At 38.9% G+C, this 19581-nt stretch overlaps 2 protein-coding genes across 2 annotated transcripts in view; one reads left to right on the top strand and one right to left on the bottom strand.

The window, feature by feature from the left end:
• Nucleotides 1-218: 218 nt before the first annotated feature.
• The window catches only part of zpr1 (ZPR1 zinc finger), a 23734-nt gene continuing 4371 nt past the window's right edge, over nucleotides 219-19581 (bottom strand). The window contains exons 4-14 of the mRNA XM_059957012.1: nucleotides 19450-19520; nucleotides 18740-18826; nucleotides 17378-17500; nucleotides 14784-14840; nucleotides 13087-13153; nucleotides 10392-10462; nucleotides 9590-9679; nucleotides 9260-9370; nucleotides 7898-7987; nucleotides 7295-7360; nucleotides 219-5464 (exon numbers count right to left, since the gene is read on the bottom strand). Of these exons, the coding sequence (XP_059812995.1) occupies nucleotides 5324-5464; nucleotides 7295-7360; nucleotides 7898-7987; nucleotides 9260-9370; nucleotides 9590-9679; nucleotides 10392-10462; nucleotides 13087-13153; nucleotides 14784-14840; nucleotides 17378-17500; nucleotides 18740-18826; nucleotides 19450-19520 (974 nt within the window). The 3' untranslated portion in view covers nucleotides 219-5323. The remainder of the gene's footprint in view (nucleotides 5465-7294; nucleotides 7361-7897; nucleotides 7988-9259; nucleotides 9371-9589; nucleotides 9680-10391; nucleotides 10463-13086; nucleotides 13154-14783; nucleotides 14841-17377; nucleotides 17501-18739; nucleotides 18827-19449; nucleotides 19521-19581) is intronic.
• The window catches only part of LOC132385173 (apolipoprotein A-IV-like), a 21202-nt gene continuing 12117 nt past the window's right edge, over nucleotides 10497-19581 (top strand). The window contains exon 1 of the mRNA XM_059957019.1: nucleotides 10497-10566. The gene's annotated coding sequence lies outside the window, so the exon portion shown is untranslated. The remainder of the gene's footprint in view (nucleotides 10567-19581) is intronic.

Genomic DNA, 19581 nt, shown 5'->3' with positions numbered 1-19581 from the left:
GTATGAGAATGGAGTTAAGAGGGATAATTAATCAGCCATGATGGAGTGGCAAAGCAGACATGATGGGACAATTGGCCTAATTGTGCTCCTACAGGGTGGGATGGAACAGTACAGGCCCCGAGGTCCAATTTTACAGGTGAAAATAACAATGAAGGCATTTTCATTCAAATTTCAGATATTCAATTCAAAGAGAAAACAGGTCAACATTTCCAAGAGTCTTGAGTTCTTAATTTGATTTATTATTTTTTTTCTTCCACTGAAATATGACCATCCAATATGTTCATATTATCCCAATGATAAGTATACAGATCTATAGAGAAAGAGCCTCAAACAGCAGCATGAAACAAATTTCAGAGTTTCGGTCATCATAACAAGATTCCAAAGGGCAAAATCCTTTCCAATGCAGACCATCCTTTTTCTCATCAATGACATGAAATACAGACAGGATAACAATGTTGATCCCTTTCAGCTCATGGACAAGATAGAAGTTACCCTTTCATGCAGGCTGAAATTCACACCAGCTTCTTTCAAACATCTGCCATTGGCAATTTTGATCATTGAAGCGCTTTATTCAGATTTAGTTTTGCCAGCTGGTCAACAGAAATGAAAAGGCTATTTCTGATATTTATTAAATACTTTATGGCTGAATTTTGTGTGTCTACTAATAGTCTACAGAGGCAATTAACTAATAATATGGATATCAATTTCAGCCTTATCTGTGGGATATCCAGCAAACCGTTGTAGCGGGCAACGGAGTAGAGGGAGACAGAGTAGGAAGACTTTGTCTCCAGAGGCTGAGGACAAGCTTCACTCCAAGTGAGGTAAGGCTGGGTAAGTTCCTTTAAAAGGAGAACGTTTCAAAAGTTGAGGCAACGTATTGGGTCATGACAGCTGAGATCGGCCCCGTGGTTGGTTCATTCTGCAGCATGTGGGAAATCAGAGATACTTCCAGTGTTCCTGACAACTATGGGTGCAGGAAATGTGTCCAGCTGCAGCTTCTGGCAGACTGCATTGAGCAGCTGGAGCTGTGATTGGATTCATACTGGAGCATCCGCGATGCTGAGAAAGTCGTGAATAGCACGTTCAGTGAGTTGGCCACACCGCAGGTAAAGGCTACACAGGCAGAAAGGGAATGGGTGGCCACTGGACAGCGTAGCAGTAGACAGGTAGTGCAGGAGTCCCCTGAGGTTATCTCCCTCCTAAACAGATATACTGTTTTGGATACTGTTGGGGGAGATGTCTCTTCAGGGGAAGACAGCAGCAGCCGAGTTCATGGCACCATGGGTGGCTCTGCAGCACAGGAGGGAAGGAAAAGGAGTGGGAGAGCTATAGTGATAGGGAATTCGATTGCAAGGGGAATAGATAAGCGTTTCTGTGGCCACAAACGAGACTCCAGGATGGTATATTGCCTCCCTGGTGCAAGGGTCAAGGATGTCTCTGAGCGGCTGCAGGACATTCTGGAGTGGGAGGGTGAACAGCCAGTGGTCGTGGTGCACATAGGTACCAACGATATAGGTAAAAAATGGGATGAGGTCCTACAAGGTGAATTTAGGGAGTTAGGAGATAAACTAAAAAGTAGGACCACAAAGGTAATAATCTCTGGATTACTACAAGTGCCACGTGCTAGTCAGAGTAGAAATAGGAGGATATTTCAGATGAATACGTGACTTGAAGAATGGTGCTAGGGGGAGGGATTCAAATTTCTGGGGCATTGGAACCAGTTCTGGGGGAGGTGGGACCGGTACAAACAGGACAGTCTGCACCTGGGCTGGACTGGAACCAATGTACTGGGGGAGCGTTTGCTACTGCTACAGGATTTAAGCTAATGTGGCAGGGGGATGGGAACAAGTGCAGAGAGACGGAGGGGTGTAAAATGAGGGTAGAAGCAAAAAGTAGTAAGGTGAAAAGTAAAAGTGGCAGGCAGGCAAATCCAGGGCAAAAAGCAAAAAGAGCCACTTTTCAACATAATTGTATAAGGGCCAAGAGTGTTGTAAAAACAAGCCTGAAGGTTTTGTGTGTCAATGTGAGGAGCATTCGTAACAAGGTGGATGAATTGAATGTGCAGATAGTTATTAATGAATATGATATAGTTGGGATCACAGAGACATGGCTCCAGGGTGACCAAGGATGGGAGCTCAACATCCAGGGATATTCAATATTCAGGAGGGATAGACAGGAAAGAAAAGGAGGTGGGGTAGCATTGCTGGTTAGAGAGGAGATTAACGCAATAGAAAGGATGGACATTAGCCTGGAGGATGTGTAATTGATATGGGTAGAGCTGCATAACACTAAGGGGCAGAAAACACTGGTGGGAGTTGTGTACAGGCCACCTAACAGTAGTAGTGAGGTTGAGGATGGCATTAAACAGGAAATTAAAAATGCGTGCAATAAAGGAACAGCAGTTATAATGGGTGACTTCAATCTACATATAGATTGGGTGAACCAAATTGGTAAGGGTGCTGAGGAAGAGGATTTCTTGGAATGTATGCGGGATGGTTTTCTGAACCAACATGTCGAGGAACCATCTAGAGAGCAGGCCATTCTAGATTGGGTATTGAGCAATGAGGAAGGGTTAGTTAGCAATCTTCTCGTGTGAGCCCCCTTGGGTAAGAGTGACCATAATATGGTGGAATTCTTCATTAAGATGGAGAGTGACATAGTTAATTCAGGAACAAAGGTTCTGAACTTAAAGAAGGGTAACTTTGAAGGTATGAGACATGAATTAGCTAAGATAGACTGGCAAATGATACTTAAAGGGTTGACGGTGGATATGCAATGGCAAGCATTTAAAGATTGCATGGATGAACTACGACATTTGTTCATCCCAGTTTGGCAAAAGAAGAAACCAGGGAAGGTAGTGCACCCGTGGCTGACAAGGGAAATTAGGGATAGTATCAAGTCCAAAGAAGAAACATATAAATTAGCAAAAAAAAGCGGCACACCTGAGGACTGGGAGAAATTCAGAGATCAGCAGAGGAGGACAAAGGGCTTAGTTAGGAAAGGGAAAAAAGATCATGAAAGAAAGCTGGCAAGGAACATAAAAACTGACTGTAAAAGCTTTTATAGATATGTGAAATGAAAAAGATTGGTCAAGACAAATGTAGGTCCCTTACAGTCAGAAACAGTTGAATTGATCATGGGGAACAAGGACATGGCAGACCAACTGAATAACTATTTTGGTTCTGTCTTCACTAAGGAGGACATAAATAATCTTCCGGAAATAGTAAGGGACCGAGGGTCTAGTGAGATGGAGGAACTGAGGGAAATACATGTTAGTAGGGAAGTGGTATTAGGTAAATTGAAGGGATTAAAGGCAGATAAATCCCCAGGGCCAGATGGTCTGCATCCCAGAGTGCTTAAGGAAGTAGCCCAAGAAATAGTGGATGCATTAGTGATAATTTTTCAAAACTCTTCAGATTCTGGATTAGTTCCTGAGGATTGGAGGCTGGCTAATGGAACCCCACATTTTTTTTTAAAAGGGAGAGAGAAACCGGGGAATTATAGACCGGTTAGCCTGACATCGGTGGTGGGGAAAATGCTAGTCAGTTATCAAAGATGTGATAACAACACATTTGGAAAGAGGTGAAATCATTGGACAAAGTCAGCATGGATTTGTGAAAGGAAAATCATGTCTGATGAATCTTATAGAATTTTTTGAGGATGTAACTAGTAGAGTGGATAGGGGGGAGCCAGTGGATGTGGCATATTTGGATTTTCAAAAGGCTTTTGACAAGGTCCCACACAGGAGATTAGTGTGCGAACTTAAAGCACATGGTATTGGGGGTATGGTATTGATGTGGATAGAGAATTGGTTGGCAGACAGGAAGCAAATAGTGGGAATAAACAGGACCTTTTCAGAATGGCAGGCAGTGACTAGTGGAGTACCGCAAGGCTCAGTGCTGGGACCCTAGTTGTTTACAATATATATTAATGATTTAGACGAGGGAATTAAATGCAGCATCTCCAAGTTTGCAGATGACACGAAGCTGGGCGGCAGTGTTAGCTGTGAGGAGGATGCTAAGAGGATGCAGGGTGACTTGGATTGGTTAGGTGAGTGGGCAAATTCATGGCAGATGCAATTTAATGTGGATAAATGTGAGGTTATCCACTTTGGTGGCAAGAACAGGAAAACAGATTATTATCTAAATGATGGCCGATTAGGAAAAGGGGAGGTGCTATGAGACCTGGGTGTCATTGTACACCAGTCATTGAAGGTGGGCATGCAGGTACAGCAGGCGGTGAAAAAGGCAAATGGTATGTTGGCATTCATAGCAAAAGGATTCGAGTACAGTAGCAGGGAAGTTCTACTGCAGTTCTACAAGGCCTTGGTGAGACCACAGCTGGAGTATTGTGTGCAGTTTTGGTCCCCTAATCTGAGGAAAGACATTTTTGCCAAAGAAGGTTCACCAGATTGATTCCTGGGATGGCAGGACTTTCAGATGAAGAAAGACTGGATCGACTAGGCTTATACTCACTGGAACTTAGAAGATTGAGTAGGGATCTTATTGAAACGTACAAAATTCTAAAGGGATTGGATAGGCTAGATGCAGGAAGATTGTTCCCGATGTTGGGGAAGTCCAGAACGAGGGATCACAGTTTAAGGATAAAGGGGAAGTCTTTTAGGACCGAGATGAGGAAAAGCTTCTTCACACAGAGTGGTGAATCTGTTTAATTCTCTGCCACAGGAAACAGCTGAGGCCAGTTCATTGGCTATACTTAAGGGGGAGTTAGATATGGCCCTTGTGGCTGAAGGGATCAGGGGGTATGGAGAGAAAGCAGGTACAGGGTTCCGAGTTGGATGATCAGCCATGATCATACTTAATGGCGGTGCAGGCTCAAAGAGCCGAATGGTCTACTCCTGCACCTATTTTCTATGTTTCTAAACATTTTACACTTAGGGGCTTGAAAGAGTTTGGATAAGGTTACCCAAAATTAGCACTGAGAATTAGTACTAAGAATTCAAAGTGCACAAAGAATACAAGGTGGCTGCCTATCAGATGGTAGCATGTAGGATCTTGCCCGCAAATTCCACTCTTTTCACCTTGATCAGAAAACTGCTGCTGAAGCATACACAGAGCTTGAAGGATAGAGCAGAAAACTAATACTGGACACATTCCCCGAAGAGGAACTATTATTCTATCAAACACCATGCCAACGTTCAAGAAATTTTGATTGCTTCTCATTTGAACGTGCCCAGCTCCATGTCAAATTCTTCTATAAATACTTCAACGTCTTGTCCTTGATAATGTTTCTTTTGAGAATGAACTATTTTCACGTGACAATCACATTAGCTTTTTCTCTTCAACCTGCTCTCAACTGACTGTTATTGCACTATTTGTCCATTTTTCTGTGGCTGATAGTTTTCAGTTTTCATGTCATTCAAACCTAGTTCCTCATTTTGTTCAAACGTGCGCTCATATTTCTCTATCGTCATTTGTGGATCAGGATCAGGGGCATACAAATTCTAGTGAAAGAAAAACAAGCAAACATTAGAAATGACAAAAAATTAAATTTTTCCAAGTCTGTAGGATTCTCCGCCATGCATTCTCTCTTCTGCCATCAGTTTCTTAAGTCAAATAACTCAAGTTGTTACTGCAAAAGATCCACTGTCTCGATTTGGCACCTTGCTCATTCATTGAGAGGACGATAGTGAGTATAGTAGCACGAGGTTCAGTCAGATCTAGTCTATTAATCCAGATACAAAAGTTTCAACCCTACCACGATTCTTCTACCATCCGGAAGGTGGCACCAGCGAACAACGCTACCACCGGCGACATTCTCCAGATGGTCTACGAAACTGTTTCTTTCACTTCTTTTATGTCTTCTTTTTCTTTCAAATGTGGTTCTGGTATTGCTGAAGCCTGTGACCTACACTTTAATGGTTTGTTTTTGGGCCAATTGAGTGATCTGGCGCTTTGCTATCTCCGAGTAAGTTTTGGGAGGCAAGCAGCCTCAAGGACAAGAAGTTTAGAGAGCCGATGATCGACTCCCATTTCTCACCGATCTAAGCATTCAGGAAGATTGAAAACATAGAGGCAAGTGCAAAATGCAAGTGAGAGTTCAGGACCATCTACCAGCCTCTTGCTTGTTGCTGCCGGAGGAAAGTGTCTGCGTGACAGTCTTGCTCTCCTACCCGTTCACTGCTCCCAAGGGAAGGTCTCTGCGTTTAAGTGGTCTTTCTCTCTCGATGCCATCGGAGGATGCTACCGAAGTTCTGGGTCTGTGGTTTGTGGATTGGACTAATGAACACTGAGCTGAACTGAATATGGACCCTTTTGATTTAGTTTTATTTTCTGTGTTTTTGCTCATTCATTCTGGTTGCTGTTTGCGCAATTTTTTTTTTGCACGTGGGAGGGTGATGTTCTTGGTGCTATTTGAGTGATTTGCCTTTCTGCACGTGGGGGGGCGTCATGTCCATGATACCATTTGTGTGATTTGTTTTTTTTTGCACATGGGGGGTGATTTTTTTTTGCCATTTGCGCTAGTTGTTTTTGTTTTTGCGCTGGGGGAGGGGGTTTGATTTATTTCTTTGAATGGATTCCATGGATTTCTATATTTTGTGGCTGTCTGTGAAAAGATGAATCTCAGGATTGTATACCCAACATAGTTTGATAAGAAAGGTACTTTGAATCTTTGGATAGTTAGGGAATTTAAATTCAGTTAATTGAATGGTTAAAATTTGGTATTGCCTCAGAAATAGTAAACATGAATTGACTGAGCTGCCATTAAGAAACACTATCTGGTTCATTAATGTCCCCTTGAGGGAAGGAACCCTGTATCTTACCTTGTCTAGCCTGTGTACAACTCCAGACCCAGTAAGATGGTCGATACTCAATTCAGGAGCAATTAAAGGGTATTGACAGCAATACCAGTATTTTATGCCACATCCAGGTAGTGAATAAATGACAAAGATATGCATATTATGACACTGGTTAGTCTGTAACTAGTGACAGTTATTCTGGTTTATTCATGCTAACAAAAGGAAAACTTAACACCCTAGTGGGGAGACTTGATCTAGAGCAAATTCAGCTTTTGCTGAATCTAACAACAAATCCATTTCTGTAATGGACATAGGCCAAAATGTCCTCCTTCAGTGCTGTAATTTTTCCATGAGCTTAACTAATTAGAGGGAAGTTACCATTTGTTTTTTTCACTGTCAAGATTAGTTTACTGTCATATACATCAGACTGCAATTAATTTCTGCTCACATGAAGCTCAAAGTAAACAGTATACAGTGCTAAGCACAAAACATTTAATGATGGTGTATCATTGAAGCTACTGCATTAGTACTTGCCTGGAGATAACTGTTCCCAGCTGGGTCATTAAGAATAAGGTGGGCTTCTTTTTTACCCAACATAATCTGAAAGGGGAAAATTAAAATTAAATTACAATTCAGTGGCATATTTAATGAAAGCACATTATCAAAATGGTCCAAAAATATATTTAGCCTACAGTGGTTTTCTTTGTACACAGCTACAGAAACCAGATTCTCTCACTTCAAGATTTGCTTTGCTTGGCTATCCATTGTACGAGAACAGCAAGTCCTGTACACATTATATTGCTACTATTAGGAACATAGTTTACATCAAGTCCAACCATGAAAAGTACAAACTTTTAGGTCACCATAGTTACGCCACATTATAAAACATTATTTTTAGGCAAAGCAATCATTGGACTTCAGTGTGATAACAGTTTCCAGTGTACTCGGTGTACCCAAAATACTGCTCACATCAAGATGCAGTGAAGCATTACTAACATCAAATAAAATGCAATTTAATAGTGACATTCTGTTATGAAGCCTATTTCAATTAAACAAAATTGGATACCTACACCACTAGTTTACTTGAAAAATGATCTTTGTTTGAAAATACAAAATTTAGTAATCAAGAACTTTTACCTCATCCAACTTTGATGCAAATTCTTTAAGTTTTACAAATTTTTCAGGATCATTGCTGTCTCCAATAAAAAATGGGTTCTTTGTCACAATCTAACAAAAGAGACAAGTTTTTATTTGGTATTTCAGCGATCAAAAATTATATTATTTGCTAATAAAACACAGAAAATAATTGACACATTCACTTTCAGCTTTTCCATTTGCTCCCATGTTCTTAATCTGTCAGTGCTTCATTACCAATCATGTAAGAATGCTAGAATCCTAATGTTCTAGTTTCCTCTCCCACCAAAAGATTACATTACGTGTGAAGTGTTAAAACACCTCTGGCAGATGTCTGTGAACAGACTGCTTTTCTGCTATCATTTAAGGATTCATAACACTGCTTCTGATAACTGAACATGAACTTACAGTATATGAAGGGAGGAATAGGGTGAGGGGGAGATTGATTTTCAAAGGGAGCTGAAGGGCAAGATTCTCCTACACACTGTGAGGTAGGTATACAGTATGGAACAAATTGCCAGAGGAAGTGGGAGAGGCAGGTACATTTAAAACATTTATAAGACACTGGGATGGTAAATGGATAGGAATGATAAAGAAATGAAGCCAAATGGGACTAGCTCAGGCAGGCACATTTGTCATAATGGACAAGTTGGACTAAATGGCCTGCTTCCATTTTGTATAACTAGTTCAGACCCTGGACATACTCAAATACAAGATTTTTTAACAGTTCTACCACTTCATTTAGATAATTTAATAATCAGTTTTTTTGAAATCCAAGACCTTGACGATGCAGCCTTCAAATACGAGACAATCTTATCACATTGTGAGTTTGCATTCTGAAGCTAAAAACTGAAATCAATTTGAGAAGTATCAGTTGATCAATAGAAGGGCAACCTAACGTCACAAGAAAATAAATTATTTGGCTTAATGATCAACCCACTATTACAATCTTAAAAAGGAACACAGCAGAAACAACAGTTGAAAAATAATTTTAAAAAACTTGGCATACAAGAGATAATGTTGATGTTTTAAATAGACCATAAAATCAGAACCAACATTGTTTCTACTATATACTTCTGAAAATTTCTACATTTTTTAAGTTCCTGTAATACTTTGTTTCATAAATTCCAAACATTTCTCAGTGAAAACATTCTTCCTGCTGTTGCTTCCCATTGTTTTTTTACTTCCCATTTTTGATTACAATCCTAATTTTCTTCTGGAACTGTATGAGAGGGAGAGCAAAAGCAAAAAAAATTGATGATTTTTTCCCTTCCTCAAATGATGTAGTAGAAGGACCAACAATAACTTTTGTTACACATCTTAGCACTTTGCACCTGTTAGTGAGATTACAAGAACATTTTTTACCAATTCTTTTATATCTGCCAGCAATCCTTCCAATGTTGTGAACTTTCCTCCAAGGATCCCCATTCCAAGTTCAAACTCCAGCTCTGGAATAGCAATAGAGCAGGTTTCAGACTGCAAAAAAAAAACAAACAAACCACGATATAATTAAAAGCATGGCCACTAAAAGCACAGGTCATTTGCTAATATCATTTGCGAAAGTTTCTGCGTTCATATCAACCGCAAGTGTAACATCATAAACCAGGTTACAATCAAATGCAGAATTGTTGACTATGTGACATAAAATCTCATTGTCTAAGTACTCTAACCAATAGTACTAAGATGAAGCTGTACCTTGAGCAGGTCTCTGGTCATGTCAGAGGGGTCTGTAATCCATAGAGAAATTTTTGTACCCAAAGGCTCAGTAGCTCCTCCTGACTTTACCTAAGATTAAGAAAATATTACAATAAATAAGGCTGTACAATTTTGGTTTGAGCAGTATAGGCTATTTACTAAAATGTGCAACACAATGAACAATAGGTGCAAGTACTGCAACACAAGTCACTTAATAGGCAGAAGGTAATCAGTTTTTCCTCAGCTTTTAACCAAAAGGCATCCACAAGATATACTGAATCTTACTGACCAAATTAGGATTGTTCTAGCTTTTTGGACCAGAACATCAGCCATCCTTAACAGCTTTTGCACATATGCTAATAATCCATAATGCTACTCAATATCCATTTTGTGGTCTGATACATTTTGATAGTTGCTCTTGGAAATGCACTCGTGCAGGGATAATATTGGAGTCATATACAGGTCCAGGATAAAAGAAGTATATTTTTATTATAGGTTCATCATTGAACATGCAAAACTCTAACTCCCTCAAAATTTATGTGTATGGATGGTAAAAGAACAGGTACCCATAATAATTCTTCATGATTTAGTCCAGATCTGCTTTATCAGGAGCCATAAACAAAATCACTACTCTCCACTTGACTGTGGAATGGCTTTTGGAGAGGAAAAATAAAAAGGAAGCCAATTTCATTACAAAACAATAAACAAGACTGGGGAAAATAAATCCTCACATATTAATGTCATTATTACACTATTCTCCAAACTGAAACTTTTTTTAATATTATCCAACCAACAGAATTACCTCATTGGTCCGATGCCCACACGCTTCGCAGTTTGTTGCCATGATTATCACTTCCTTGAAGTGTGGGATCTCTGGAAGCTTTTGGTAAAGGAAGCCACTGACCAGACTCCAGATTACAACTCAATTCCAAACCCAATACAATGTGACTGCAAGACAAACGGGGTGTGCCATGCTGGTAATACAAGACTCTTTCCACAGTTTGTGACAAAATATTGAAGTAATTCATTCCTACTATGTATATATTTGAAATGCTGACAGGTAAATTTTGAAGATCTCAGTTTCTGACAAAATCAAAAGTATTTGGGAGGTAAAGCTGATTACTGGTGCTCTCCCTTTTGCTGTAGGCTACAACAGATTTGATGCATGAATAGCTAAGCCATTACAAATCCAACCAAGCATGCAGACATTACTTTTCAGCTGATCTTAAATACATCAAAAATGTGAAAAGCAGTGACCAATAACCATCTCCTTCCAAAGATCAAGCATCTTCAAAAGAGGACTCTCAGTTCTTGATAATGTGGGACAAACTGAATTCTTCTTTGATAAACATACTTTCAAATGTTCACCTTTCAAAGATTAACCGATCTTTACTATTTCTCATACTGATTTCAGAACCTGGTTTAATATCACTGGTGTGAAATTTATTGTTATGCAGCACCAATACATTGCAATACATAATAATGAAGAACTAAATTAAAATATATTTAAAAAGTTAAATTAAATAGTGCAAAAATAGAAATTTTAAAAAGTAGTGAGGTAGTGTTCAATGTCCATTCAGAAATCTGATGGCAGAAGGGAGTAAGTGGTTCCTAAATCATTGAGTGTATGCCTCCAGGCTCCTGTGCCTCCTTCATAATGGTAGCAACAAGAACAGGACATATCCTGCATGATGGGGGTCCTTAATGATGGATGCCACCTTTTTGAGGTATTGCTCCATGAAAATGTCCTGAATGTTGGAGAGGCTGGTGCTCTTGATGGAGTTGGCTGAGTTCAAAACTTTCTGCAGCTTCTTTCAACCCTGTGCAGTGCCTTCCCCTCCCCCATATCAGATGTTAATGAAGAATGCTCTCCACGGTACATCTGTAGATATTTGCACATTTCTTTGGTGGCATACCAGATCTCCTCAAACTATGAATGAAATATAGCCACTGTTGTACCTTCTTTGTAACTGCATCATTATGTTAGGTCCAGGATAGATCCTCAGAGATACTGACACCCAGGATCTTGAAATTGCTCACTCTCCACTACTAATCCCTCGATGAGGACTGGTGTGCGTACCCTCATCTTACCGTTCTGAAGCCCACAATCAATTCTTTAGTCTTACTGATGTTGAGTGCAAGGTCATTGCTGCAACACCACACAACCAACTAAACTATCTTGCTCCTGTGCTTCTCTTTATCACCATCTGAAATTCTGCCAACAATGGAAGTGTCATCAGCAAATTTATGGACAGCATTTGAGCGATGTCTAGCCAGTCATGGATCTAGAGTAGAGTAGTGGGTTCAGCCCACTGAATCATCCAGAGTTGATTATCAGCAATGTGGAGATGTTATTTCTGATCTACACAGGCTGTGGTTTTCTGGTAAGGAAGTCGAAGATCCAGTTGCAGTGGGAGGTACAAAGGGCCAGGTTTTGAAGCTTTTTGATCAGGATTGTAGTAATGATTGTGTTAAAACCTGAGCTGTAGTCAACAAAAAGCAGTCTGACGCAAGTATTAATATTGTCCAGGTTATCCAAGGTGATTTCAAGTGGTTCCAGACTGATGCATTATTTCCAATGCATTCAAAAGATTCAATCTTTAAACAGGTCTCATTTCTCCCCTCCCAATGATATTTCAAATTAAGTCAAAGCATATTATACAACGATGTATAATTTATCTCGTCATTTTTGTTATTTACTTTAACAAATAAGGAATGAGTAAATGAACAACAGAAACCAAATGAATCTTAGACTGAATTTCCTTTATGCCATATTTACTGAGTCTCATTAATCGCGATGTACAATTGGTATACACCCCCAAAACAATGGTAAATAATTTTTCTTTGCCAAAGTTATGTCTTGCTCATCATTCCAAATACCAACACCAACACCAACACCTGATTGCCAATGAGGATTAGTTAGTTTTCCAGCAGTCAGGGTTAGGCTATGCATTTGATTTGTTACTGGTAGCACCTTGACAAGTTCAAACATTTGGCCTTTGAATGGAATGATATTAAATAAATGAAGAATACAACATAACATACTGTCTGCCAATTACTCTCCTTGGATATCTGCCCATATTTGAAACTACTGCAGATCTTCAAAGTGGCTGTTAGAAGTAATTTCCTGAAGCATTTCAGGCCATTCAAAAACAGAAATAATTTCTCACCATAAAATAAACATAGTTGTTCAATGGACATATACCCATGTTCACTACCATGTCTATATTATAATCACAGACCTGTGTTCACAAATATCATAAATGCCAGCAAACAACAATGAAAATGTGTAGAAAAGTTCTGACTGAAATTGATACTTTCAAATAGTCTCAGTTTGTGTAAAGAATGGCCCTGGAGCAAAGTTCTGGGAGAAAACAAAAAACAAAGGCGCTGACACCACTCATCAACTGCAATAAGTAGATGAAAGAAAATGTCAAAGGAATTCTTGTTGAAACATAATCCAAAAAGTTCGGCTTCCTGTATCTGTTAAAGGATACGCACTAGCTTCATATTTGTTTCAGCAGACGCATTACATTCTGGGCAGTTGGTAGGAAATTGCAGCACCTATATGAAAAAGTAAAAATGTCTTAATTTAACAATGTAATTTCCCTTCTTTCTTTACCTCTGCCAAAAGACTACTTCATAATTTCTTCTGATGATGGTTGAGCAGTCCATCTCAGTATGAAGATCAAACATCCCACATCTAGTTACTAAAGATAAAGCTAAAACAAAAATGTCAATTCACTCCTAACATTTACCTCATTTATTTATAGCACATATTTTTTATGGCAGTGTGTCAACAATTACAAATTGACAAATGGCTTATATTGTGGTCTCAGGGCCATCAGGATTTTGGATTCTTTGTCTTTCACAATGGATTTTATTTCCTTTGCACAACTGTTACTGCCCTTGAATTTAAAAAATTATGTAAGTATTAGCTTTACTTATATGTACATCAAGAATTGTGTGGTGCGTGGCCAAGTGGCTAAGGTGTTGGTCTAGTGATCTGAAGGTCGCTAGTTTGAGCCGTAGCTGAGGCAGAGTGTTGTGTCCTTGAGCAAGGCACTTAACCACACATTGCTCTGTAACGACACCGGTGCCAAGCTGTATCTGCCTAGTGCCCTTCCCTTGGACAACATCGGTGGCGTGTAGAGGGGAGACTTGCAGCATGGGCAACTGCCGGTCTTCCATACAACCTTGCCTAGGCCTCAGTCATCATCGAAAATCAATGGACAGCCGAAGGAGTACATCAAAAATACAGTGAATGCATCGTCGGCATCAATGACCAACACAGTCTAAGGACTGTGCTGGGGGCGGGGGGGGGGATGACTGCAAGTATTAACACACTTCCAGCGCCAACACAGCATGCTCACACTTATTAACCCTAATCTGTGCACCTTTGGAATGTGCCAAAGCACCTGGAGGAAAATTACATGGTCACAGGGTGAACATACAAACTCCTTAGACAGCAGCATGGATTCAACCTCAATCACTGCACTAACTGCTACACTACCATGACGTCCCTTGTACATTGAGGACCATTACTCAAGGAATTTCATGTTTGACTTTGATGCAGGAAAATACTTTCAAGTCAAGATACTGCACGTCATCAATGGCACCTATACACAATGGTTTCCACACAATTTCTGAACTTGTTTTTCACTTGTATAACACATAGGTTTCAGAGGGATGGCCAAAGCAGCATTGCTGAGCTTTGCAGTAAACAGTAACAGCAATCATCCAAATTGTTTTGTTTGACTTTCTAGTTGCAGAACATGTAATTCTAATTTATTCCATCATGCTCTTGAGTCTGTGCCTTCAGATTTGAAAGAAAATTCACTGAAGAATGCCCAATCACTGACCTGCTTCTCTGGGCAGTATTTTTGTTGGTATTTCAATTACAGTTTCAGAGACTGGAAACTTAATTTGTAAACTCTTATTAAGAATTAGGTATATGTACAGGGGATAGATCAGAGTCCAGAGTACAAGCACCACCACAGGACCTAGGGCTACCAACTTATTAGCTGAAAGGAACAAGAGATTTTTGGATATCAATCCCCATTTTTAGAGCCAATCTGTAATAAACCAAGTCATTTATGTCTCATGGGGACAGTGGCAAATTTCCAATACAAGAAAATTATTAGTTTAATAGGTCAGATTGTTCTTATTTTGAAGTCTTCACAAACATACTTACTTCATTCCTCAAATCTTCTTGGATATTTTCAGTCTTCTTCTCCTCCTGTGTCCATTCCTGGAAAGAGATCAAACCAAGTAAAACAATCCTAGAAAACCAGGCTTCATTTTTGTCGCATTTATTTTTCATGGGTTGCTCCAGTTCAACTGCATCGCCAAGCTAAGGTGCTCAATGGTTCCACTCAAACTGACTGCCAAGCAATTAAAAATTTAATCCAGGTTGACTTCCCCAACAAGAGGAAGTTTCATCTGGTTTCTGTTCAAGGCCCTCAACAAACAGCTTTGGAAATTCATCTCTAACCCCAAGGCCCACAGAAAAAAAAACATATTTTTCAAAGCCATTGCACTGCCATTATTGCCACAAGTTCAAGGCAACAGGCTGAAACTAACTATAATCAGTACTTCAGAGTTAATCTATGAAATCAGCAAATGGGATAAAGTCAGGTGAATGTATTTGGTTCACAGATTATCTTTGCTCTCACTGAATGGTGGAACAGGTTCAATGGACTGATTGACATTCTTGTTTTATACTTGTTACTGTGAAATTTATGAATCAAATTCTGTAGAGTTTTTAAGATAAATCAAAATTATGATGACATAATAGCCAACAGAATCATGGAAATAGGAGCAGTAAGAGGCCATCTGGCCATTTGAAGCTACTCCATCATTTGTTAAGACCATAACTGTGGTTCCCAGAAATGTACACAGTATAGGAATGTTTTAACCAAACTTTGCAATACTAGTGACCTAACTGTTTTCTAGTAAATCCCTCTATTACTTTTATGCTCCTGCTCATGAGATTTTTAGCAGGCAAGCTTATTTGTATAATACTTTTTAAACACAAGGCAGTTCAAAGTGCTTTACATAGAACAAGACATAAAAATCAAGCATCAAATTTCAGAATAGATAAGAGAACAAAATCACACAGAAAACAGATAGGATAAATAGAAGCTACAGTGCAGGATATTCTAATTAAAAGCTACAGCAAAAAGAATAGTTTTAAGCCCCAATTTAAGGGAGCTTAAAGTTGGGGCAGATTTCAGATCCTCTGGAAGATTATTCCAGATATATGCAGCATAGTACTGAAAGCTGCTTCACCATGTTTAGTTTTGACCCTGGAGACAGTAAGCAGACCTGCCCCAGACGACCTGAGAGCTCAGGAAGATTCATAATGCAGAAGAGATCAGAGATATATTTTGGCCCTAGACCATTAAGTGCTTTATAAACCAGTAGTAACATTTTAAAGTCAATCACCTGATGGACAGGAAGCCAGTACAGCGATATGAAAACTGGAATGATATGTTCTTTCTTGGTCTTAATTAGAACTCTAGCAGCAGTGTTCTGAATGAGCTCCAGCTTTTTTTTTTAAATAATTTTTTATTGCATTTTTAAATGATTACAAAGTATGAAAAAACAATGTATATAACCCATACCCCCTCCCCTTAACCCCTCCCCCCTAACTGCCCTATAGAAAAAAAAGAAGGAAAGAAAGAAAGAATGCCTGGTGGTTGGAAGATCTCCACATGCTCCATGGAATGATGGATCTTTTACAGAGACCCGTGAAAATGCCATTACAGTAGCCAAGCCTACTAAAAATAAATGTATGGACGCATTTTTCTAGATCTTGCTGAGACACAAGCCCTTTAACTCTCACTATATTTTTAAGATGGTAGTAGGCTGACTTCGTAATTGTCTTAATGTGGCAGTTAAAATTTAAGTCGGAATTCATCCCAGCACGAAGGTTTCTGGCTCGGTTTGTGGTCTATAATGACAGGGATTCTAAGTGAGCACTGACCTTTAATTGTTCTTTTTTGGCACCAAAAACTATTATTCCAGTTTTCTCTTTGGTTAACTGGAGGAAATTTTGGCTCATCCAATCAGTGATTTGTTCAATACAGTTTTTTTTTAGTGATTAATGGAACCATAGTCACTTGAGGACACTGTTATATAAATCTGAGTGTCATCCACATCATTAAGATTTTTAGTTATCTATTAGCGTGTACCCTCGTGTCCTTCTTTAATTTGATGCTTGCATTACATTTCTCTCACATTATACTTGGATACATTGCTTTCTATCTATTCATTTAAGAATTGGGAAAAGACAGGCAAGTTATTCATGGAGTTTTGACCTATATTAGTTTTCAAGTATCATGAATGATATACATAGGCAGAAATCCATCAGTAAACCTTCAGGTTGGAGCTTCATTAATGTACAGACATTTTCCAATATTTTCAGCCAAACCCAGTGAAACTGAAGGACCCATCCATAATGAGTTTAAGATTAACTGTTCTTTCTAATAGAAATTTGAGGATTAAATTTGAGGACTGTCACAAAAATCTTCTCAGTCAGATTTGACAATCAAATTTTCTTCTATTGTGTGTTATTCTTGCTGCTATAAGTATTCCTTTAAATAATTGCCCAGGTTTTGTTAAATTAATTTTACAAGGATTACTGGAATGTGGTATCATTTGGAAGGTCACCAATTATTGCCCACTTCCAGTCCCCCAGACAGAGTAAAGATTTAAAATGACTATCCCACAGTGATTAAACAGACCCTAACAATTTAACTCACACACCTGTGGCAATGTGCCTACCTGCAATCCCAACATACTGTCCTGTTTAGCATTTCGCTTGTAATGAGTAATCATTAAGGCTTCATCTTTCTGAGGGGCATATGGATTTTCAATGAAGCTGTTTCCAGATGGATCATCAATAACCTGTACAGCATAACAGATTAAATACAACAAAAAAATCTGTTATTGTTGGTGTTTATCACATGTTGCACTGCAATCTACATCATTCTTATTCATTCTGATCTTCGACCAACTACATTAATACTGCCTGACTTCCAATCACAATCTTTAATAATACATTCCACTGTCACCATTAAAGTAAACTAATGCCCTGTATCCCAAATTAAATATGGAAGATTAGTGATTACAGTCCTTAAGCACATGAAATGTCTACTTCTAAAAACCATCTCCTATCCTCTTATCAATATACCAAATCAACCCAATTTCCAACAAAATCAGTGGCACCAAATGTTTTAAGATTTTTTCCATCTACAGGATTTAAATATACAGTAAAATTAAATTAACCTGGGACACTCAGGATTTTGGTGCTAGACTGATTTGATTTTACAAGCATTCCTTGGTATCACACTTGGTCAAATACTGTTGACATCAAGAGCCATTTCTCATCACTTATGGAATTCAGGTGTTTTTGTCCATGCTTGGAGCAACACTGTAGTCAGCTCTGGAGCCAAGTGGTTCCAGCAAAACACCAATTCAGCATCAACACCGCTCATCAGCATTGCAACTTTTTTAATAGTACCTCCCATTTTTCTGTTAATTGAAAACATAACACGGTAACTGTCCAGATTGAACTCATTTTTTTTTAAAAAAAGACAGGGTACCCAGCTACCTAATATAATAAAATGCCAAATTTAGACCACTGTCTTCAGCTCTGCATCTAAATCATGAACGTAAACAGCAAACAGATTCCCAGAGGATATCCTACACACTTAAAATCATTCATCAATCTTAACATCTATTCTACCTTTAACAAATGTATGGTGCTTCATTGATGCTTCCTGAAAATCATACACTACACCACAGATCCTTTCTTTATCCATCACCTGCTGTATTATCACTAACTCTTGCCCTCACCAGGTTTCGCAGTCATCTGGATAATGTACCATCAATGTCAAAACAAACTTGTGCATTAGTCCATGCAGTAGTCAGCAGGCCTTCAATCTGTAGCAGGATTGCTACAACTAAGTGATCAGAGAAGTTCACGGTGCCCTGCAGATAGTGCTATAGCTATCATTAATAATCTTCCATGATTTATTTGTATTACGTGTAAAAGGAGCAATCAAATTATTTCCTACTAGCAAAATGAGAAATCTAACAGACTCCCCCTGAAAGAATATTACAAGAAAGTAGCAAATTATTTACCAGTGTGAATGGAGTCTCAAGTTCCTTCAGCTTTTTTAGTTTCTCAATAAATTCCTCAACCTTATAAGCCACATCAGGATCAGTTGCCTGCAATTGATAGAGGTACATGGATTAAAAAAAAAATTAATTAGGTCCCATTCTTGAATGAGATTGCACAATATAGATCAAATCTAAATGTTGGGACATTTACAGTTGGCCCAAGTCTGGATTACTAGTTTCTTGGGATTCCACAAGCTTTTTACTTGAAAGTCAATCTCCCCCTCTCATTCCTAGCCCCCATTCTCTTTCCAGGATGCTTCAGTATCTCTAATTTATTAACATTATTCTAAATACCAATTCCCTAAGTATTCTAGCTCCTCTTGAACTCTATGCCCTCATCCTATGAATACTTCATTGAGCACCAACATAGGTTGGAATTAAGGCTCAAGGCAGTCTTTCTTATACAAACTTTTCTCCATAGCTTCAAAACAGTATTCCTCCTTCCCAAGCATCACATTCTTCTACAATAACCCAGATTTTTACTTTTAAAAAATCATTTCTGCCAACAGTGAATGTTCAGCTAGTTGTCTGAATGATGGAAGTTTTGATGAAGCAGATGAGAAGCAGAGATTCATTTTTACTCAAGTTTCTTGGATTCAGATTTTAAACTGGTTTTGAAAAGACCAAGGCCCGAAGAATAAGAAAACAAAACATAACACAAAAGCAGTTACCTTCCTTGCAGGCTGGTTTTGCTCTAAACCCCCAACCGCTCTGTCAATCAAACCCTCAACAGTAGAAAGAGCTGCAGCAACAAGAACAGCTTTGTGTAAGAACTAGCTTTTCAGTTTGTTAAAAAGTGAATC

Source organism: Hypanus sabinus, chromosome X2, assembly GCF_030144855.1.
Source record: "Hypanus sabinus isolate sHypSab1 chromosome X2, sHypSab1.hap1, whole genome shotgun sequence".
NCBI lineage: Eukaryota > Metazoa > Chordata > Chondrichthyes > Myliobatiformes > Dasyatidae > Hypanus > Hypanus sabinus.
Note: the sequence above shows the minus strand (reverse complement) of the source record. Positions and strands in the feature narration are given on the sequence as shown.